Below are 20372 nucleotides of genomic sequence, written 5' to 3'. Positions count from 1 at the left end.
CTGTTTCTCCACCTCCTCACAGAAGCTCATAGCCCAGAGATCGTTCAGCCCACTGTGTGTGACATGAAAGGATCTACAGTCCTGCACTATCCTCACAGCCTCATAATCACTTCCTGTTCAAATGTGTGTCCAACTGGACCATTAGAAATGTGAATAGCAGTAGGCCATTCAGCCCCTCAAGCCTGCTTCACCATTCATTAAGATCATGCCTGGTGCAACATCCCTCACATCCACTTTCCTGCATTTTCTCTGTAACCTTTGATTCCCCGACTGATCAGAATCTGTCTGTCTATTGTGGCGACACAGAGCAGAAGCACCAACAAAATGGCTGGAGGAACAGCTGAGTTAAAGAAGCAGGTCACTTCAAACAGAAAGTGCACTTCAGCTGAAGTAATAGCTATCTCAGCAGAAACAGGTTTAAGATAATACACACAGTGGGTCCTGTGAACATGGTCAACCATGAGCAGCTGTGACTGCTCATAAAGGAAAGCAAGAAAGTGGTTAGACAAGGTGCGGTCTTGAGGAATGCTGATATGGAGCACTCTGCTCAAAAACAGGTCCAAGAACCCACGCCTAGAAGGCAGCAGACCCTGCCCCAATCACCCGCCATGTGATGCTGAGGGCCTGGAGTGATTGGATAGCCGCCAGCAGAGGTGGTCTGAGTACTTGTACCTTTCGATTGCATTTAAACTGTATAATCTCCTTTGTTCAGTGGAAAGGTGCCTGGGCTGCACAGAAAAATCTCCCCATTGGTGGAAAACAATAAAATTTTCAAAGATTGAAGTAGACCGTGGGTGCTGAGTGATCCATTTGGTCATTTCTCAGCATATCTCAGCCTTAAATATACAGAAGGATTCTGCCCCCATATCTCTCTGTGACAAGGAGCTCCATACACTCAAAACCTTCTGAGAGGAGAAACTCCTCATCTCAGTTTGAAATTGGTGCCCCTTTATTCTGAGAATGCGCCCTCTAGCCCTAGACTCTTCCACAAGGGGAAGCAGTCTCTCAGTATTTACCCTGTCAAGTCTGTTGGGGCTGCCCATGGCCAGAGGTGGCACAAGATGGCTGCCTGTGGATTTTTAGTTGGCGTAGATATGACGGTGAGAAAGTGAGGACTGCAGATGCTGGAGAGTCAGAGTTAAAAAGTGTGGAGCTGGAAAAGCACAACAGGTCAGGCAGCATCCGAGGAGGAGGAGCATCAACGTTTTGGGCATAAGCCCTTGACCAAGTACGACAGAGAAGATGTTTACCTGCAGTCACAGAATTAGCTTGCCGAGTTCAGAATTAAAGTGAGATCATAAGTTAGGACAATGGTAGCTTTAAGAATAAGATAAATCCAAGGTAACAGGGTCCAGGCAGAACAAAGAATCTAACAAGGTTCTGTATAAACCCATGACTGCAGATAAGAGATGTCTGGGAACAGACAGCCTAAAGTTGTAGTTTAGAACATAGAACATAGAACAATACAGCACAGAACAGGCCCTTCGGCCCACAATGTTGTGCCGAACTTCTATCCTAGATTAAGCACCCATCCATGGACCTATCCAAATGCCGCTTAAAGGTCGCCAATGAATCTGACTCTACCACTCCCTCGGGCAGCGCATTCCATGCCCCCACCACTCTCTGGGTAAAGAACCCACCCCTGACATCTCCCCTATACCTTCCACCCTTCACCTTAAATTTATGTCCCCTTGTAACACTCTGTTGTATCCGGGGAAAAAGTTTCTGACTGTCTACTCTAAGCAAGAATTTAGCAAGAATTAAGAGAAAAGTATGATGCCGCAATAACAGAAACAAATAATAAGGTAAAAGGAGAATTCGATTATGTCTTGTAAAACCCTAGGAGATCAGACAACTTCACTGAGCTGTAAAAGTGATTGAGTTTCAGTCTTATTAATAGAATAGATGTTGTCTTATTAAGTAAAAGAGTTAGTGTAGAAATGTTTAGAGTAGGGTCAGTAAAATTCATCTCAGAAGCAATCTCTTATTTAAAATACATAGGCAGCATGTGAACAGAAGGAGTTATAATTGCAGCTGCAAGACAGAAGGCCAGTGTTCACCAAATTTTCCACAGTCAGCTGGGGAGAGGCTGTTCACAACCCAAAGGCTCAAGAGTTTGAACATTAGTTGTAACCATTAACTGTATACACAACTAACATTATATATTTTTTATTTGGTTTGATTTATTACTGGCACATGTACCTAGGCACAGTGAATATTGTGAATTTTATAGCAATTAGTAGGAATTAGCATATTTTTCTATCTCCTGTGATTAGAATAGTAGGAATTATAAGATGAGTAACAGAATTTGATAAGGATAGCAATGAATAACAGAATTTGAACAGTCCTTAGAGATAAGCAAATCTGGCAAATGTCTAAGAAAGAATATAACCGCTCATATTGCAATGTAAATTAATGGGATACATTATAAGATCCCAAGGCCTGATGATAAACATGTCTGGTAAAAATGGAGAATCTAAGGCTGTCCATAGGGGTGTCAATCATTGATCGGGTGTTTTATAAGATTGGATGTATAGGTTATGGGGATGGAACAACGACACCATGTAATGCATGTAATTACTGTAATGTGAAATGTACAAATATACTGTATTCAGCTGGGGAAGCCAGACTGTCACTAAACTCTCCTCAGAAGCCATAATTAAGATGGCAACTGGGTCCTACGTGAAAGCCAGATTCAGAGCAGTCTCTGGCCTCTCCCACCCATGTGGTAAAAGAGCTTTGAATAAAATTCAATTGTGCTGCACAACACAGAACACAAGACATCTCTCTCCAACAAAGTCTCTTAAGAATCCAAATGTTTTAATGAGATCACTCTCATTCTTCTAAACTCCAACAAGCAAAATCCCAATTTGTTTAGCCTTTGCTCATAAGACAATCCCTCCATACTGGGAATCATTCTAGTGAACCTTGTCTGAACTGCCTCCAATGAAATGACATCTTTCGTTAAACTGCTCACAGCACTCCAGATGTGGTCTCACTAACTCCTTGTACAATTGAATAAGACTTCCCTATTCTTCTACTCTAACCTTATTGAGACAAGGGCCAACATTCCATTAGCCTTCCTGATTACCTGCTGCACCTGTGTGCTAGCTTTCTATGTTTCATGCGCCAATAGCACCAAGTCTCTTTGTATTACAGCTTTCTGCAGATTTTCTTCATTTAAATAATATACTGTTTTTCTGTTCTCCTTTCCAAAATCCAGAAAGTTTCACATTTACCCACATTATACTCCTTTTGACTACTTTTTGCCCACTTACTTCACCTGTCACCGTCTCTCTATAAACAATGTCCCTCTCATAACCTGCCTTTCCATCTATTTTTGGGTCATCTGTAAATTTGACTACAGTACATTTGCTTCCTTCCTCCAAGTCATTAATACACATTGTAAACAATTGCAGCCCCAGCGCTGATCTCTGTGGAACCCCACTGGTTACAGGTCGCCAACCTGAAAAACAATCCCTTATCCCCACTCACTGTTTCCTACCCATGAGCCAATTCTATATCTATACCAATATGATAGCTCCAACACCTATGGGCTCTTACCTTATTAATTAACTTTTGTGAGATACTTTTGCGAATGCCTTCTGGAAGTCCAAATAAAATACATCTCCTGGTTCCCCTCTATCCAGACTGGTTGAGACTTAGGGTCATAGAGATATACAGCACGGAAAAAGACCTTTTGGTCCAATTTGTCCATGCCAACCAGATATTCTGCATCAATCCAGTCTCATTTGCCAGCAATTGGCCCATATCCCTCCAAACTCTTCCTGTTCATATACCCATAAAGATGCCTTTTAAATGTTGTAATTGTACCAGCTTCCACCACTTCCTCTGGCAGCTCATTCCATACACGGACCACTCTCTGTGTGAAAAACATTGCCCCTTAGGTCCCTTTTAAATCTTCCTCCTCTCACCTTAAACTGCCTCGAAAAACTCTCATAAATTAGAGGGACACAACTTTTTCTTTCATGAAGCCATGTTAACTCTGCTTCATGAGATTGTGCTTTTCCAAATGATCTGCTAGGACTTCCTTCATAATTGATTCCAACATTTTTCCAGCAGAAGATGTTAAGCGAATTGGCCGATAGTTATCCGTTTTTCGGAAAGTTATTCCTGAATCTGCTCTCGCTATCCTTTTTAGGCAGTGCATTTAGATTGACTGAGCAAGGAAGGGTCTCCTCATCTTTCCACTGGCGTTTTTTGCCAATTATCTCAATCATAGAAATTTGCAGTATGGAAGGGGACCATTTGACCCATCATGTTGGTGCTGGCTAACAATTCCCCATCCAGCCTAATCTCACTGTCTGGCTTATAGTTTACAGCCACACAGGATAAATTGATGCAGTCCTTTCTCCAGCCTAGTTTGCCAAATGAGTTTCCCGAGGCTAACTGTAGCTGTACTTACACATCGACCTCTTGGAAAAGTCGGAGTTTGTCTGGGAAGATCTCAGATAACAGGACAATGATGTATGGCACTTTGAGAGTCTGGAGCTGGGATTCCACATGCTGACAAACAGAAGGGAAGAGCAGTCAGCAAATGGACAACAATGCTTACACTGCACATTCAACATCAACCTGTATTTATATAACATCTATACCAAGGGAGACACTTAACAAGATTGCAACCAAGGTAGGAGCCATTAGGAGGGGTGCTGCTCGTAACACTGGCAAAGGTTGTGTTCACAGACCTGAAGTCCACGTGCTTACCTCCAGGGAATTAAAATGGGGCTAGACTGAAGTGTCAAGATCAGGAACAGGGCTTCTGGGAATGACTGTGATATTTCCCTACAGCGATCAACACATAGAACTGACCAGGGATCAAACTACAAGGGATCTTTCTGTACTGTACAGCTCAAAGTCACACCATGATACTGAGAGTACAGCAGTATTATGGCTCTTGCATTGCAGTGTGGTGTGCTGCAGTGCTGGAAGGACTGCCTTTTTGGTGAGATTTGAGTGAAATTAAGATTTAGGAAATTGAAAACATTCAGTCAGGGGTTGGTGTAACAGTCAGCAAATGAAGGGAGAGACGGTGATGGAGCGGTAGTTTCACTGGACTATCAATGCCAAAACTCTAGGCTAATACACTGGGGAAATGGGTTAAATCCCACCATGGCAGGTAGAATTACATTAAAATCCAGAATAAAGAATGGCAACCAGTAATCACAGTTGACTGTCGTAAAGATCCATTTGGTTCATTCATGTCCCCAGGGAAGGAAATCTGATGTCTTTTACCGGGTCTGGCCTACGTGTGACTCCAGACCCACAGAAATGTGGTTGACTTTTAACTACCCTCTGGGCAATTAGGAATAATAAATGTTGGCCTGGCCAGTGACATTCACATCCCATGAACAAATTAAAATAAACAAGCACAGGTTGGGAGGCACTCTCTCGTTGTAACTGGGATCTCAGAAGTTTCCTATTCCATCGTACATGCATGTCCGAGGCGTGTGGCTTGTAATTGCTGCGCCACATGGGAACTTCAGGCTGTCTCATGTGTCCCGGGACAAGGTGTCAGCTGCTCCTGCTCAAACACAAGCCTGAGAACAGCTGGAGTCATCACACAGCATCGAGGGCAGAAGGCAGGATGGAGAGGAAGGAGAGAGAGAAAGATAGGGAGAGTGGGAGAGACAGAGAGCAAAGGAGACGGAAACAGACAGACAGCAAAATCAAGAGTGGGAGAGAGAGAGAGAGAGAGAGAGAGAGAGAGAGACGGGGGAGGAGAGATGGGGGAGAGAGTGAGGGAGAGGGAGAGAGGGAGAGAGCAAAAGACTGAAATAGAGACAGCAAAATTGAGAGAGAAAGAGAAAAAGAGTGGGAGAGAAAAAGAAAGAGTGAGAGGGAGACAGAGGGTGAAAGAGAGACAGACGGTGAGATAAAGAGCAAGAGAGACAGAGAGAAAGGGAGCAAAAGAAAGAGAGAGAGAGAGTGAGAAAGAGAGAGAAAAACACAAAGCGTGAAAGAGAGCATGAAAGAGAGAAAGGAATCTTTCCTGGATGGTATATTCGGGGGGGGACCTGCAGGCCTGAAAGGGAGAGCTCAGGGTGCCTGTTGGGATGAGTAGGATGAGGTGTCAGCTTCTGATTAACTCTGACACGGTGCAAACACAGGTGTAGGGTGGAGGCAGAACCTGTGAGATACAGAGGAAGAAGAAACATTGTAAAGAATCAAGCAGCTTGGTGCAATGAGGCAAAGTAAATTCAAGACTAAATGGAACTGAGAGTCAAGACAACACCTCTGCTTTACTGGAACTGACAGTTAATCGTCATTCATTTATTTTCACTAAGCAATTTCAATTAAACATCGTCAACAAGACTGTATATAGGTCAGTGAACAAGGCCTAGTAGTCTATTTCTATTGTTAATTTTTAAATAGGAAGTGGGCATTAAGAGATTTTCCTTGCAAGGAGAATAAGATTTGCATGACATTTATAGGCAGCCAGTTGGGCCATTTTGACGTAGGTTATGTGTACAATTTATATATGTCTTTTAAAGAAATTCCTATCTGATTTTCTTCTGGAATTATTTAGAATTTGCAGCACAGAAACAGACCGTTCAGCCCAAGATAACCATGCTAGCCCGATAGGTTCATGTTGCCGTTTATGCTCCACATCAGTCTCCTCCTAACTCATTTGATCACACACTATCAGACTATCCATCCATTCTTTTCTCCTTCCTGAATTTATTGAACTTCCCATGAAATGTATGCTTAGAGGTTTACAATTACAAAGGAAGATTGCTGAGGGATGATTCTGCTGCTCATTCATAGATGCTGCAAGGACACAGTTAAGGAACCACGCTCATTTTCCTCAGAGCAGTGTGATTTATATGACACAATCATTGTATTAAAATCTGAGAGAGGAATGAATAGAGGGGGAGTTTAAATAAACTCCTTATTTATAGACCAAGCAGGACAGCATCGCAATGGAGATGGGAGCTTGAAACCAAACAAGCAGTGGTAAAAAAGGTTTATCCCCACAGGTGGTAGATCTGAGGAATAAGCAGTGACGGTGCATGATGAATGCAACAAGAAAAAACTTATTTAAAACAAAGTGTGGCTTTTTCTCCTTCTACCTGGAGGGCTCAGAGTGACTACAAGCATCAAGTAGATTAGGCTGAAGCAATCGACAAAATTAAAACAGTTGGAAATAAATCAGAATTAACAGGATAAAACAGAGAGAGGAATCAGAAATGGTAATATGTGAGCATGGACTGTGGGAAAGCAGGCTACTCTGTTATCTCTGAGATCCAGATTTAATCAGAGTCTTCCTCTCACTGTATTGATGTGAATGTGAGGTGATTCTGGAGTGGAGTTGACCCTCGACCCTCATTTCCAGAAGGCAGGAGGGTTTCTCTGCAAGGATTAGCCTGTAATCCAGCATCCTGTCAAAGACTCCTCAGTCAGCTACCTCACAGTTGGACTAAGTCTAAATCTCCCTCTCTGCTTCATCAGGACAATGTCTCTGTTTCCCAGGTCGACCACTCTTTTAGCCTCTCTCTATCCGACTATCTGAAGGAAGATTTACGCTGCATCCAACCTGACCTGGGAGGACTTGACACAGAGACGGACGCCATTGACATTTTAACTGATGTCTCCAGGAGTGGGCACATGCCTAGCCAAGCTGTTCCAGTTGAGCTACAACATTGGCATCTACCTGACAATATGGAAAATTGCCCAGGTATATCCTATCCATATAAAGCAGGACAAAATCAATCTTATGAATCAAAATCTCATCAGTCAAGTATCGGTGCTATGATTGTTTGTTGTCACATATACCGAGAAATGGTGAAAAGTGTAGTTTTGCATGCTTTACAAGCAGATCGTACCATACAAAGTGCATCAAGGTAGCCGAACAGAGTGCAGAATTCAATGTTACAGCCACAGAGGAAGTGCACAGAGAGAGAGAGAGAGAGAGAGAGAGAGAGAGAGAGAAAGATCATTATTAACATTTGAGAGGTCCATTAAAAAGTCTGATAACACCAGGAAAAAAGCTGTTCTTGAATTCCTGAATCTATATGTACAAACATTCAAACTTTTACATCTTCTGTCCAATGGAAGAGGGTGAAAGAGAGTATAACAGGGGTAGGAAGTGTCTTTGATGATGTTGGTTGCTTTTCCAAGTCAGCAGGAAGTACAGACAGAGTCAATGGATGAGAGGCTGGTTTGGGTGATGGATTGGGCTGTATTCATCAATAGTACTATCAAGCCTGCACTTGCAAAACAACCATGTGCTCACTGACATAAAAACAAAATATTGCAGAGACTGGAAAAATCTGAAACAAAAATAGGATCCAGCAAGTCCATTCAGCTCCTGACCTCATTATAGCCAGCACAGAAACATGGAAAATAACCCATATTCGAGAGGTGAGGTGAGAGACTGCACTTGGCATCAAGGAGCCCTCGCAAAACAGGAAACAATGGGAATGAGAGAAAATCTCTCTGCTGTTGAAGGCATAAAAGGAGATGGTTATGGTGTGGTTGTTGGAGGTTAGTCATCTCAGCTCCAGGATATCTTTGTAGGAGTTCCTCAGAGGAGGGTCCTTGATCCAATGACCTTCCCTCCATCATAAGGTCAGAACTGGATACGTTTGATAATGATTGCACAATGTTGACCACCATTTATGACCCTTCAGACACTAAACCAACCAATGTCCATATGCGACAAGGATTGGTCAATATTCAGGTTTGGAGAAAGTGAGGACTGCAGGTCTGGAGATCAGAGTTGAGAATGTGGTGCTGGAAAAGCACAGCCACCCACGCAGGGGTATTGACGTTTCAGGCATAAGCTCTTCATCAGGAATTATATTCAGGCTTGGCCGTTAAGTGGCAAGTAACAGTCACACCCCACAAGTACCAGACAATGATCTGCATGTGATGTACTTGGACTTCCAGAAGGCATTTGACAAGGTGTCACATCAAAGTTACAATGCAAAGTAACATTTTTCTAGTGTAGGGGTAATATAATAGTATGGTTAGCTAAAAGGAAGCAGACATTTATTTTACATGAGTTATTTTTGTTAAAAATGACACAATATCAGGTTACAGTCCAACAGGTTTATTGGGAACCACTAGCGTTCAGAGCGCTGCTCCTTCATCAGGTGGTTATGGAATATAAGATCGTAAGACACAGAATTTATAGCACAAGTTTACAATATGATACAACTTGAAGTATATATTGAAAAAGACTTGGATTGTTTGTTAAGTCTCTCATCTTTTAGAATGACCACATTGGTTTTGATTCTTTCACATCCAAATTCTGAGTTAATTTTGGGTTGACAAGATGTAGTGAGTGGAGTTCCTTAGGGAATCAGTGCTGCAGCCTCAACCATCCACGGTTTACAATCCATATCAACATCTTGGCTGGAGGGACCAAATGTACAATTGCTGAATTTGACGATGACACAAAAGTTGGTAGGAACGTAAGAGCAAAATATACTGTGGATGCTACAAATCTGAAACAAATACACAAAGTGCTGGAGAAACTCAGCAATTCTGGCTTCATCTATGGAGAGAGAAGCAGAGTTAACGTTTTGAGTCTGATGTGACTCTTCGGAACTGGAAACAGAATTCTGAACAATAGACGTACTGGCTTGAAACATTAACTCTGTCTCTCTCTCCACAGATGCTGTCAGAACTGCTGAGTTTCTCCAGCATTTCTGCGTCAGTAGGAAAGTAAGTTGTGAAGAGTCAAACAGTTGTGTAGGGAGACTGCAGAAGGATATAAATAGGTTAAGCGAGCAGGTAGAAAATTGGCAGTATGTTGTGGGAAAATGCAAATGTATCCACTTGGTAAAGAGAATAGAAAAGCATTCTCCTGCCCCTCAGATGCTGCCTGACCTGCTGTACTTTCCCACCACCACACTCTCAACTCTGATCTCCAGCATCTGCAGTCCTCACTTTTTCCCAGAATAGAAAAGCAGCATACTACTTAAATGAAGAGAAATTGAAGAACTCTGATACAGAGTAATTAGGAAGGCAAATAAAATGGCATTGCAAGGGGAATAGAATATAACAGTCAGGACGTTTCGCTACAATTGTACAGAGTATGGGTGAGGCCACATCTGGAGTAGTGCGTACAGTCTTAAGATCCTTTTTTCAGAAAGGACATAACTGCATAAGACGCAGTTCAGAGAAAGTTCACTTGATTGACTTCTGGGTTTAAGGAGAGTTTGGATTGGTTGGGCCTGAATGTATTGAAGTTTAGAAGAATGTGGGTAATTTATTAAAATCTGAAGGATTCTGAGCAAAACTGATGGGGTGGCCACTCACAAGTTGTTTCCTCTGTTGGAAGAAACTAGAAACAGACAGTCTCCAATGTAAGGTGGAGATGAGGAAAACCTCCTTTCTCTCTGAGGGCCATGGGCTTATGGAATTCTCTGCCCCAGTGAGCTTTTCCATTCATTCATGGGATGTAGGTTTCTCTGGGAGGGCCAGCATTGATTTCCTATCCTAGCTGCCCTTGAGAAAGTGGTGGTGAGCCGCATCCTTGAACTGACACAGCCCATTTACAGTGGGTATCCCCACAACGATGTTAGGGAGAGAGTTGCAGGGTTTTGACCCAGCAGCATGGAAGGAGTATTTCTAAGTCAGGATGATGAGTGGTTTAGGAGTGGGGTAACCAGCAGGTGGCGATGGAAGCAGGGTAGTAAATGTTCTTAAGGCAGATTCTTGACTAACAAGAAATTAAGAGGGCATTCTGGACAGACAGGAAAGTGAGATTTCAGGTCACAGATAGGACATGACCTTATCTAAAGATAAAGCGGTCTGAGGGCCTGAATGCCCTACTTACATCTGTAATTCATTTGCCGTTTATGTTAGTATCACAGTCACTGCCTGTTCCCTTTCATGGAAAAACATAGTTATCTCCAGTGAAACGGGAGAGCAGAAAGTCAGAATGCCAGCTAATTATCTCTCCCTCCCCTTACACCCCCCCCACCCCCAATCTCCATGTCAGGAAGCACTGAGGATAACTGGAAACCCCTCCCTCCCCACCAACCCAATGCTGGAAAAGCTGTGACCTATAAGACGCACGCTCTAACTCCCAACCTTCACAATGCCCAGCTTGTAGAAAATTGGGAACTAAGGATAGATGACACTCACACAATATCTGCTTAACCACTTTCTGATGCTGTCAGTAATCTCAGCCCTTCACTAATTAAGTGTAGCGTGAACTTGCCCCGGTCAGTTGAGGAATGTGCAACAGGGACCCTTTGTGTATAACTCGCCCGATAAGCGAATTCAGGCTGGATATAAACTGGTGAGTAGCGAACTGATTCATTGGTGATGAACCTGATGAATATTACACTGACCCCTCAGCCATGTGTTTCTGAAACTCTGCATAGAGAGACAAGACGAGATGAAGGACAAGGCTAAATGTCAACTCCATTAATCTCCTCGTTTCTCCTCAGTGCAGTGCAGTGACATAGTGCACACCAAGCCCCCTTTTTGCCATTCAGTCTCACTGTGAAGACGTGCCTGCGTCATAGTAACTTTCGCTTCAACAAAAACAATACTGCTCTGTGTGAAACTGTTAGCCACAGCTCCCTGCCCTTCCAATCTTCCTCCTTGTCTTAGTTTCCCCACACAGAGCGACACAGCCAGAGATACATTGTGAAGTGAGGGGAGAAGGTAATTATGGGAATGGATAACGAATGCTGGCATAGCCAATCACACTATCAGCCCATGAGGGAATGAATTAAGAAATTCTAGTCACACTTGTTCCCCTTGTCCTTGTAAATAATTTCTGATCCAAGTAATGAGCCAATTCCCTATTGAACCTGCCTCCACTACATTCTCAGGCAGCACAATCCAGATCCTGTGGAGAACAAAGTCAGTGTTGCTTCTTTTGCCAATGACTTTAAAGCAGTGCCCTCTGGTCCTCAATCTTTCTGCCACAGGGAACAGGTTCCCTCTGCTTAGTCTGTCCACTCTCCCCCATGATTTTGGACATCTCTAAAAAATCTCCCCTTAATTTGCTTTTCTCCAAGGAGAACAGTTCCAACTTCCACAATCTATAAGTTCCTCATCCCTAGCACCCTTCACAGCCCTCGGGCCCGGTTCCCAGGACCTGAGACAGTGCTCAGATAAAGTTGGATAAATACGACTTGCCTTTGTCTGAGTTCGGGACATTCAGGTGACAATCTCACAGAAGTGTTTAAAAGGATTTTGTGGGCCAGATACAGAGAAGGTGCTTCCTCTGGTGCTCATGTCAAGAATGATGGGATGTGAGATTAAAATTGGAGCTACTCAGTATCAAAATCAGGGAAGAATTTTTCTAATAAAGTGCGATGTAAATCCGCAACTCTCTTCCCCGAAAAGGGAGTGGGTGCCAGGAAGGTCAGTTAAAGTTCTAAATCCTGACTTATGTAGATCTTTGGTGGATTTAATGAGTCAAGGTACATGGAACAAAAGCAGAAAAATGGTTTTGAGCTGCACATCTAATGGAATATGGTACGGACACCCACTCCCCTCCAACCCCGATGCTCAGTAGCAGTAGTGTGTACCTATCTACAAGATGCACTGCAGAAATTCACCAAAGATCCTTAGACAGCACCTTCCAAACCCATAACCACTTCCATTTACAAGACAAGGACACAGATAAATGGGAATGCCACCACCTGCAAGTTCCCCTCCAAGCCGCTCATCATCCTGACTTGGAAATATGTCACTGTTCCCTGACATGGAAACATATCGCTAGGTTACAATCCCAGAACAGCCTCCCTAAGGACATTGTGGGTCAACACCCTGCACACAGAATCATCGAGATGTACTGCACAGAAACAGACCTTTCGATCCAACTCGTCCATGTCAACTAGATATCCTAAATTAATCTAGTCTCATTTGACAGCAATTGTCTCATATCCCTCTAAATACATCCTATTCATTGATCCATCCACGTCCCTCTGAAATGTTGTAATTGTACCAACCTCCACCATATGCTCTGACAGCTCATTCCACACACATACCACCCTCTGTGTGAAAAAGCTGCCCCATACGTCCCTTTTAAATCTTTCTCCTCTCACCTTAAACCTCTGCCCTCCAGTTTTGGACTCCCCCACCCCAGGGAAGAGACTTTGTCTATTTACCCCTATCCATGCTCCTTATGATTTTATAAATCTCTATAAGGTCACCCCTCAGCCTCTGATGCGCTAGAGAAAACAGCCCTAGAAGACAGCTCACCACCACCTTCTCGAGGGACAATTAGGGAGGAGCGACAGATGCCACCCTAAGCTCATGAGTGAAAAAACAAACTCGAGGAGTTGAACGACCTGCTGCTGTTCTGTTGAGATGATGGATGAACGTACAGCACCAGTAGGCACCTACACCTGGAGGCCTCAGACACGTATGGCTAAAGTGGTGGAGAGAGGAATTTAATTTTAGACAGCACAAGGGGCAATGTCATCACTGTCCCTTCCACATCCAAGACAGCCAGCTGATGCTGTTTTTTTAAAGTTCCTGACTTCATGCGGTGCTGTACAATATACAACCAGACATCCACGTCAGGTGGAATGACACAGGCCTAATGGTTTCTGCACCAGGTGCTGAATTAAAATAAAAACACAATTCAGCGAATATGTTGCAAATTCCTTGAGGCTAATCCCAGGAGGCAATGCTGTTTAAACTCTAATGACTAACACTGCGAACGAAACGCCTCGCAAATCCATAAGCAACAAATAAGTTGCGTTTTCACCTTTTCATTTTAGGCAACATCTTTCCAGGGGAATTTTCAATGCTTGGCTGTTAATTGATTTGTGGCAAGTGTAATGCAGAGAAAATACAGCAGACGCTTGGAGCTACTGAGATCCTGAAGATGACGGATGATCTAACTACCTTGTGTACAATGTGCTTTGTCGCTTCCCAGTTAGAGCTGAGCTGGTCAGCATCACTGGCACTACATGCCATCCTGCTCCCTGCATTTGCCTCAGGGTTTGAGTCATGTTTTATCAAAATCTCCATACTGACCTCTAAATGTCTGATGGCGATAAAGTGTGGAGAGAGAGAGAGAGAGAGAGAGGACAAATAGGGGTGGGAAGAGAGAGAAATGGGAAAGAGAGAAGGAAGAGACAGGTAGGATGAAGTAAAAAAAAGGAGAGAAAGAGAACGAGCTAGAAAAGAGAGCAGCCATAAGTCATTAGGCACAGACGGAGGCCATTCAGCCCAGGAAAAACATGCAGCCCCTCCGCTGAGAACTCCAGACAGAGGAAGGCCTACAGAGGTCAGAGAATGAAGATGAAGAGGGAAAGGGGGAAGGAGGAAGAAGAGGTAAAGGAGGGGCAGAAAATGAAAGGAATGCACTGTTCTAGGTAAGATATAGTGCAGGATTCAGGGCAAAAAGACAGGGGAATAGTGTGAGAGCATAGGGAATAGGAAACTAAAGAAATGGAGTGGAAGAGGAAAGAGGGAGAACATGGGAGAGTGGGAATAATGGAAGAGAACAAGGAAAATGTGCACGGCAAGAAGTTGCGAGCTGATAAAAAGGAAAATGTCTCAGAGTGAGATAAAGGTTAGGGAAAGAGAAATAAAGGATAAAAGCAGGCAAAAGAAAGAGACGGGGGTCAAATTCAAAAGAAGGAAGGAGTGAGAAATATAAAGGGAGGGAAAACAGAGAATATGTATGGAACATCTTTACTCAATCCCTCGAGTAGTTTATTTTTAATTCAAAGAATGCATACCAAAAGAGGTTCAGCTGAAAATAATATTAAAACATATTCTGTACTAAGGCATGAAATTAAATGTTTCAAAGAAGCTAAATACCTTTAGCTCAGGAAGAAAAGCTCATTTCTGAAACCAAATAAAGCATCTACTCAAATCAAAACTGAAAATAAATCTTCAACCTATGCGACTAATCTAAATTCTTATTAAAGTTATGCTAATAGATTAACAAATCTGAATACACACACACACACAAAAATACAGAGCATCATTTTCCCATTATAAACTCCTGTGTCCACAGAGTGACTAGAAATTGCCAATAAAAAGCTTGTCATGTTGTCATTACAGGTTGCCACCTGAGGTGGCACTATTGGGAGGTTGTTAATTATAGTGTGACGTTAACATAGACAGTTTTAACATAAATACAAACATACGGATTTACACTTGAAATACAGGATTAAGAACAGAATGCACAACTAGCTGATAGAAACTGACTTAAACCCATTCTCCCTGGTCTATATACTTGCCAGATTATATTTCTTTTTACCCGAGTCTCAACAATCCTTGTGCAATGCTGAGAGACGCTGAGATATCAAACATTTTCATTCCCTTTTGCTCTATCTGTGCACCACCCACCACTACCCCCACCCCAATCCCACACTGATATTTCCAGTGACAATGACCCAAACTGAGCAACCTAAAATCCCTCTTTGTCATTTCCTTGAGCCATTCGGCCCCTCAAGCCTGCTGTACCATTTAACATGGTCATGGTTTATCTGAGTTTGGCATCAGCTCCATCCCAGCCCAATCAATAACCATTGACCCCTTTACTTTACTGAAAGGTTCACAAGGTGATGAGGAGTACAATGAGAATTCGGCCAAATTAACACCAACAACTTGCATTTACATACTGCCTTTGACCCTGTGAAACAGGAGTTTCCTAGGAAATTTAACACCCAGTCACACGAGGAATTAGTAGGAAAGCTTGGTCAAATAGTGAAAGGAGGAGAGAGGTTGAGAAAGAGGTAGAGGAGTTTAGGGAGGGAATTTTAAATTGGAGTGCTTAGTCAGTTGAAGGCAAAGGCAGAAATATATGAGTGAATTAAGTTTGTTAATTTGTTTTATACCTCCACAGCCTTTTCTGTTGCTTTTGGGGAATATTGGGCAAGTGGTGGAAGAATGAAAAGGCTGACTGCCCGCTCACTGATTCATGTTAGAAACACTCCTTCTAGAGTCATACAGTGCAGAAACAGACCCTTCGGACCAATTCGTCCAGACTGACCAGATATCCCAATCCGACCTAGTCCCCTTTGTCAGCATGTGGCTCATATCCTTCCAAACCCTTTCTATTCAATTACCCTTCCAGATGTCTCTTAAATGTTGTAACTGTACCAGCCTCCACCACTTTCTCTGGCAGTTCGTTTCACACACTCATCACCCTCTGAATGAAAAGGTTTCTGCTTAGGTCCCTTTTATATGTTTCCGCTTTTTCCTTAAACCCCTGCCCTCCAGTTTTGGACTTCTCCACCCTCAGAAAAAGACCTTGGTTATTCACCCTATCCGTGCCCCTCATGATTTTATAAACCTCTATAAGGTCACTCCTCAGTCTCTAACACTCCAGGGAAAACAGCCCCAGCCTCCCAATAACTCAAAGCCTCCAAATCTGGCAACATCCCTGAAAATCTTTTCTGCGCCCTCTCAGGTTTGACAACACCTTTCCAATTGCAGGGTGATCAGAATTACAGCAATATTCTTCTGTCGCCAAATGGGCTCTGAGTGGGACTTGAACCAGGACCGTCCGGCTCAGAGGCAGGGACACTATCCACTCTGCCATAAGACTTCTAGTGAATAAAGTGAGGTAAGCAGAACAGGCACAAATTGGAGGGCTGAGATCTCGGACTATTTATTCCTGATCCACAAGATTGCATGGTTCCTCCCAGGAACTGCTCAGTGCCAGTTGGAGCTCAGCATTTAACATTCTTGCTTCTCTGTTCTGGAACCAAAACGTTAACTCTTCTCTCGCCAGTGGTGCTGCCAGCGCTGCTGAGTTTCTCCAGCAATTTCTGTTTTTGTTTCAGATTTCCAGCATCTGCAGTTCTTTGTTTTGTAACAGACTCGCTGTTGACTTCGAAAATTGTGGGTTTATGTCTCAGTCCACTCAGTGGGAGGGGCGTGGGAAATGGCAAAGCTTTACAGCAGTGACTTTATAAACCTTGCCTTGTCTCTGAGATTACGTAGCTCTGCGATCCCAAAGTTGCGATTTTCTGGGATCACGACAGGAAACAAAATCAGAGCCAGGATCCCTGTCCTTCCCCTATTCCCCATGAGCTCTGCCGTTCTCAGACATGTCAGAGTCATCTCAAACTACTGAGTTCAAAACTCCCACAGCGTGTACTCATTGACCCTTGTCCGAACACCGCCTCACCAACCATCAGCACCAGAGAATGAAACAAAGTGTTTCCCTGGAGCCTTGGAGGCTGAGGGGTGACTTTATAGAGGTTTGCAAAATCACGAGGGGCATGGATAGGGTAAATAGATGAGGTATTTTCCCTGGAGTGAGGAGTCCAGAACTAGAGGGCATAGGTTTAAGGTGAGAGGGGAAAGATATAAAAGGGACCTAAGGGGCAACCTTCCACTCAGAGGGTGGTGTGTGTATGGAATGAACTGCCGGAGGAAGTGGGAGAGGCTGGTACAATTACAACATTTAAAAGTTATTGGATGGGCATATGAATAGAAAGGGTTTAGAGGGATTTGGTCAAGTGCTGGCAAAGGGGACTAGGTCAGATTAGGATGTCTGGTCGGTGTGAACAAGTTGGATGGAAGGGTCTGTTTCTGTGCTGTATGTCTCTATAACTATATTCATATAACACCTATCACAATCTCAAGGTGTGTTCAGACTAGGAATCAGTGGAAACAGAAGATAAAGGAATGGCAGTCTCTCTAATGAATGCCGATTGGCAATGCCAGTTTTATGTCCAATGGCACTGTGAAAATGTATCCACTTGATTAGTTTCTCACAGGTTTACTTAGGTGGCCATTCAGAACTCAAAGGCTAATCGACTGTGCAGGCATCACAATCAAACCCAATCCTAAGAGGTTTGGGGCATATAAGGGGGACTATTGGTTAATGCAGAGAGACCAATGATACTTGCCTACTCTGTATAGTTTAGTAAAGAAGCAAGCACTTGCTTTTCTACCGCGGGTTTTCACAACCTAATGTCCCCAAGACAACAAATATTTTTGAAACGTGACCACTATTGTAACATCAATTTGGCACAGTAAGCTCCCACAAACGATAATGCAATTATTTGTTTATTTCCCCATAGGTTGTGGGCATCATTGACTGGACCTAGCATTTATTGCCCATCTCTACCAGCCCTTGAGGAAGTGGTGAGTTGCCTTCTTGAACTGCTGCAGTCGATGTGGTGCACGGACATCTACAGTGCAGCTGGGGAGGGAGTTCCAGAATTTTGACCCAGTGACAGTGAAGGAACGGCCATGATAGCTTCAGGTCTGGATGGTGAGTGGCCTGGTTCCTGGATGCAAGTCTAGTTTTAATCAGGTTGGTTGGTCAAAGGAATAATTATTGACCATGACATCAAGGAGAACACTAAGGCTCTTCTTTGGAATATTGCAACAGGATCGTATGAAACCACCCAAGAAGGCCAATGGGAGGCTCAGCTGAACATCTTATTTCTGAAACACCACCTCCAATGGTGCTTTATTTATTCATTCATGGGAGACGGGTCTCACTGGCTGGGCCAGCATCTATCGCCCATCTCTGGTTGCCCTTGAGAAGATGGTGGTGAGCTGCCTTCTTGAACTGCTGCAGTCTACCTGCTGAGGTAGACCCACAATGCCTTTAGGGAGGGAATTCTAGGAATTTGACAGAGTGACAGTGAAGGAACAACAATGTATTTCCAAGACAGGCTGGTGAGTGGCTTGGATGGGAACTTGAAGGTGATGGTGTTCCAATGTATCTGCTGCTCTTCTCCTTCTGGATGGAAGTCATTGTCGTGCTGGCTGAAGACCTTTGGTGAATTTCTGAAGTGCATCTTGTAGGTAGCTCACACTGCTGCAACTGAGTGTCAATGGTGGAAGGAGTGGATGCTTGTAGATGTAGTGCCAATCAAGTAGGCTGCTTTATCCTGCATGGTATCACGTTTCTTGAGTGTTGCTGGAGCTGCATCCATCCAGGAAAATGCACCATTCTGCTGGCAGCTGGGCATGTGTGGAGGGAAGGGAGAAGTCAGGTTTGATTTTGTCCTCTAGTCATTGGATTGAGGCGTGGAGTCCCAGTGCTCTCACTCAGCAGGGACCCTGCTAAATACTGAGGTAGGGCTGACATTGAGCAGTGCCTGGGAGCTACTGAGGGATCTTATGGATCATAAAAAAAAATCAACCCAACTGTGCAGTTAATCTGGAGCACCTCGAGATTCAACCTGAAGATAAAATATTCAGAAGCCCTCTAATTATGTGGTGTTATGCATAATAATCACAGATCCTGATAACCTCATACCTGTTAAATAGGCACTTTGCAAGCAAACGGAAGTGATTAATTACAGATCCATGCAAAGGTTTTACAATCATGTAGAGGTTTACATTAACTGGAACAAGCATAATGAACTGGTTTTGTCTTATCCGCATTCCCCACCCCCTCATCATCCTCTCACAAGTGAATTAAATTTATGAGAATTATAATAGAATATCCTGTTAGACGGTAACTATATTCAGGAATTTACAGCACAGAAACAGACTCCTCAATTCAACTGGTGGGTGTTTACACTTCACACAGAGTTTCCTCCTTTCTCCATTTCACCCTCGTAGCAGATTCTTCCATTGATATCTGCCTCATTTGCTTACATCCAATTTCTTCTTAAATGCATTGCTGTTAATTGTCTTTAATACTTGTTGTACAGCAAGGTCCACATTCTAACAATCTCTGGGTGAAGAGATTCCTCCTGAATTCTCTGTTGGATACAGTAGGGACATTCCCAGTGCAGGAATCTTCCATAGGGGTCTCCTGTTGAATCCCTTCAGAATCTCAAACACCTAAGTTAGAATTGGTGCAAAAATCACTTTTGAAATTTACAAGGAAGAATTTCTTTTCTCAAGGATTAAGGAATGTCTCAAAGAATCCATGATCTCAGGAGAATGGGAAGTGGAAGGTGTCTTGGATGGTCCAACTTGAGGGAGGTTTTGAAGTGAACCCACTTGTCCCACTAAGATCCTCCTGGTCTCTGCTTCCCATCTTCTACCTCTCAAACTGCTAACATTTCCTTTCTTGCTCCCTGATGTACCATCTAGCCTGCTGTCAAATGCAGCCATGATGTTCACTTCAAGGACTACTTGAGGTGGTGAGTCCTACATTCTAACCATACTCTGGAATTCTCTTTTGAGGAAAAGGAAGATTGTTGTATTGAAGATGCCATGCAGCCCCGCAACATCACCTTGAATATTCTTCCCACTCTGTCTCTGTTGTCACTGTGCTGAGATCAAGGTCTTAAATCTGCTCCGGTGTGGTGAGCCCCTGTCTATTTGGGACTTTTGCAGGACTAGGTGTATTTAACGTGATTCACACACTCTCTATCCTCCTATATCTTCTGATGATCATCAGGCTCATTAAGTAGTAGTGGTGCACTCAATTCGGATAATTGGGTTTTGGAGCCCCCAGTGCAGAACTGAGGGAGTGTTACACT

General features: G+C 43.4%; 1 protein-coding gene across 2 annotated transcripts in view; it reads right to left on the bottom strand.

The window, feature by feature from the left end:
- Nucleotides 1–20372, bottom strand: part of dph1 (diphthamide biosynthesis 1) — a 600464-nt gene that overhangs the window by 81277 nt on the left and 498815 nt on the right. For both annotated transcript variants that reach the window (XM_072589988.1, XM_072589987.1), the window contains one exon: nucleotides 4427–4527. In XM_072589988.1, coding sequence (XP_072446089.1) covers nucleotides 4427–4527 — 101 coding nt within the window. The remainder of the gene's footprint in view (nucleotides 1–4426; nucleotides 4528–20372) is intronic.

The sequence above is a fragment of the Chiloscyllium punctatum genome, chromosome 19 (genome assembly GCF_047496795.1).
Source record: "Chiloscyllium punctatum isolate Juve2018m chromosome 19, sChiPun1.3, whole genome shotgun sequence".
Classification (NCBI taxonomy): Eukaryota; Metazoa; Chordata; class Chondrichthyes; order Orectolobiformes; family Hemiscylliidae; genus Chiloscyllium; species Chiloscyllium punctatum.
The sequence above is the reverse complement of the archived record's forward strand: the minus strand, read 5'-3'. Positions and strand labels throughout refer to the sequence as shown.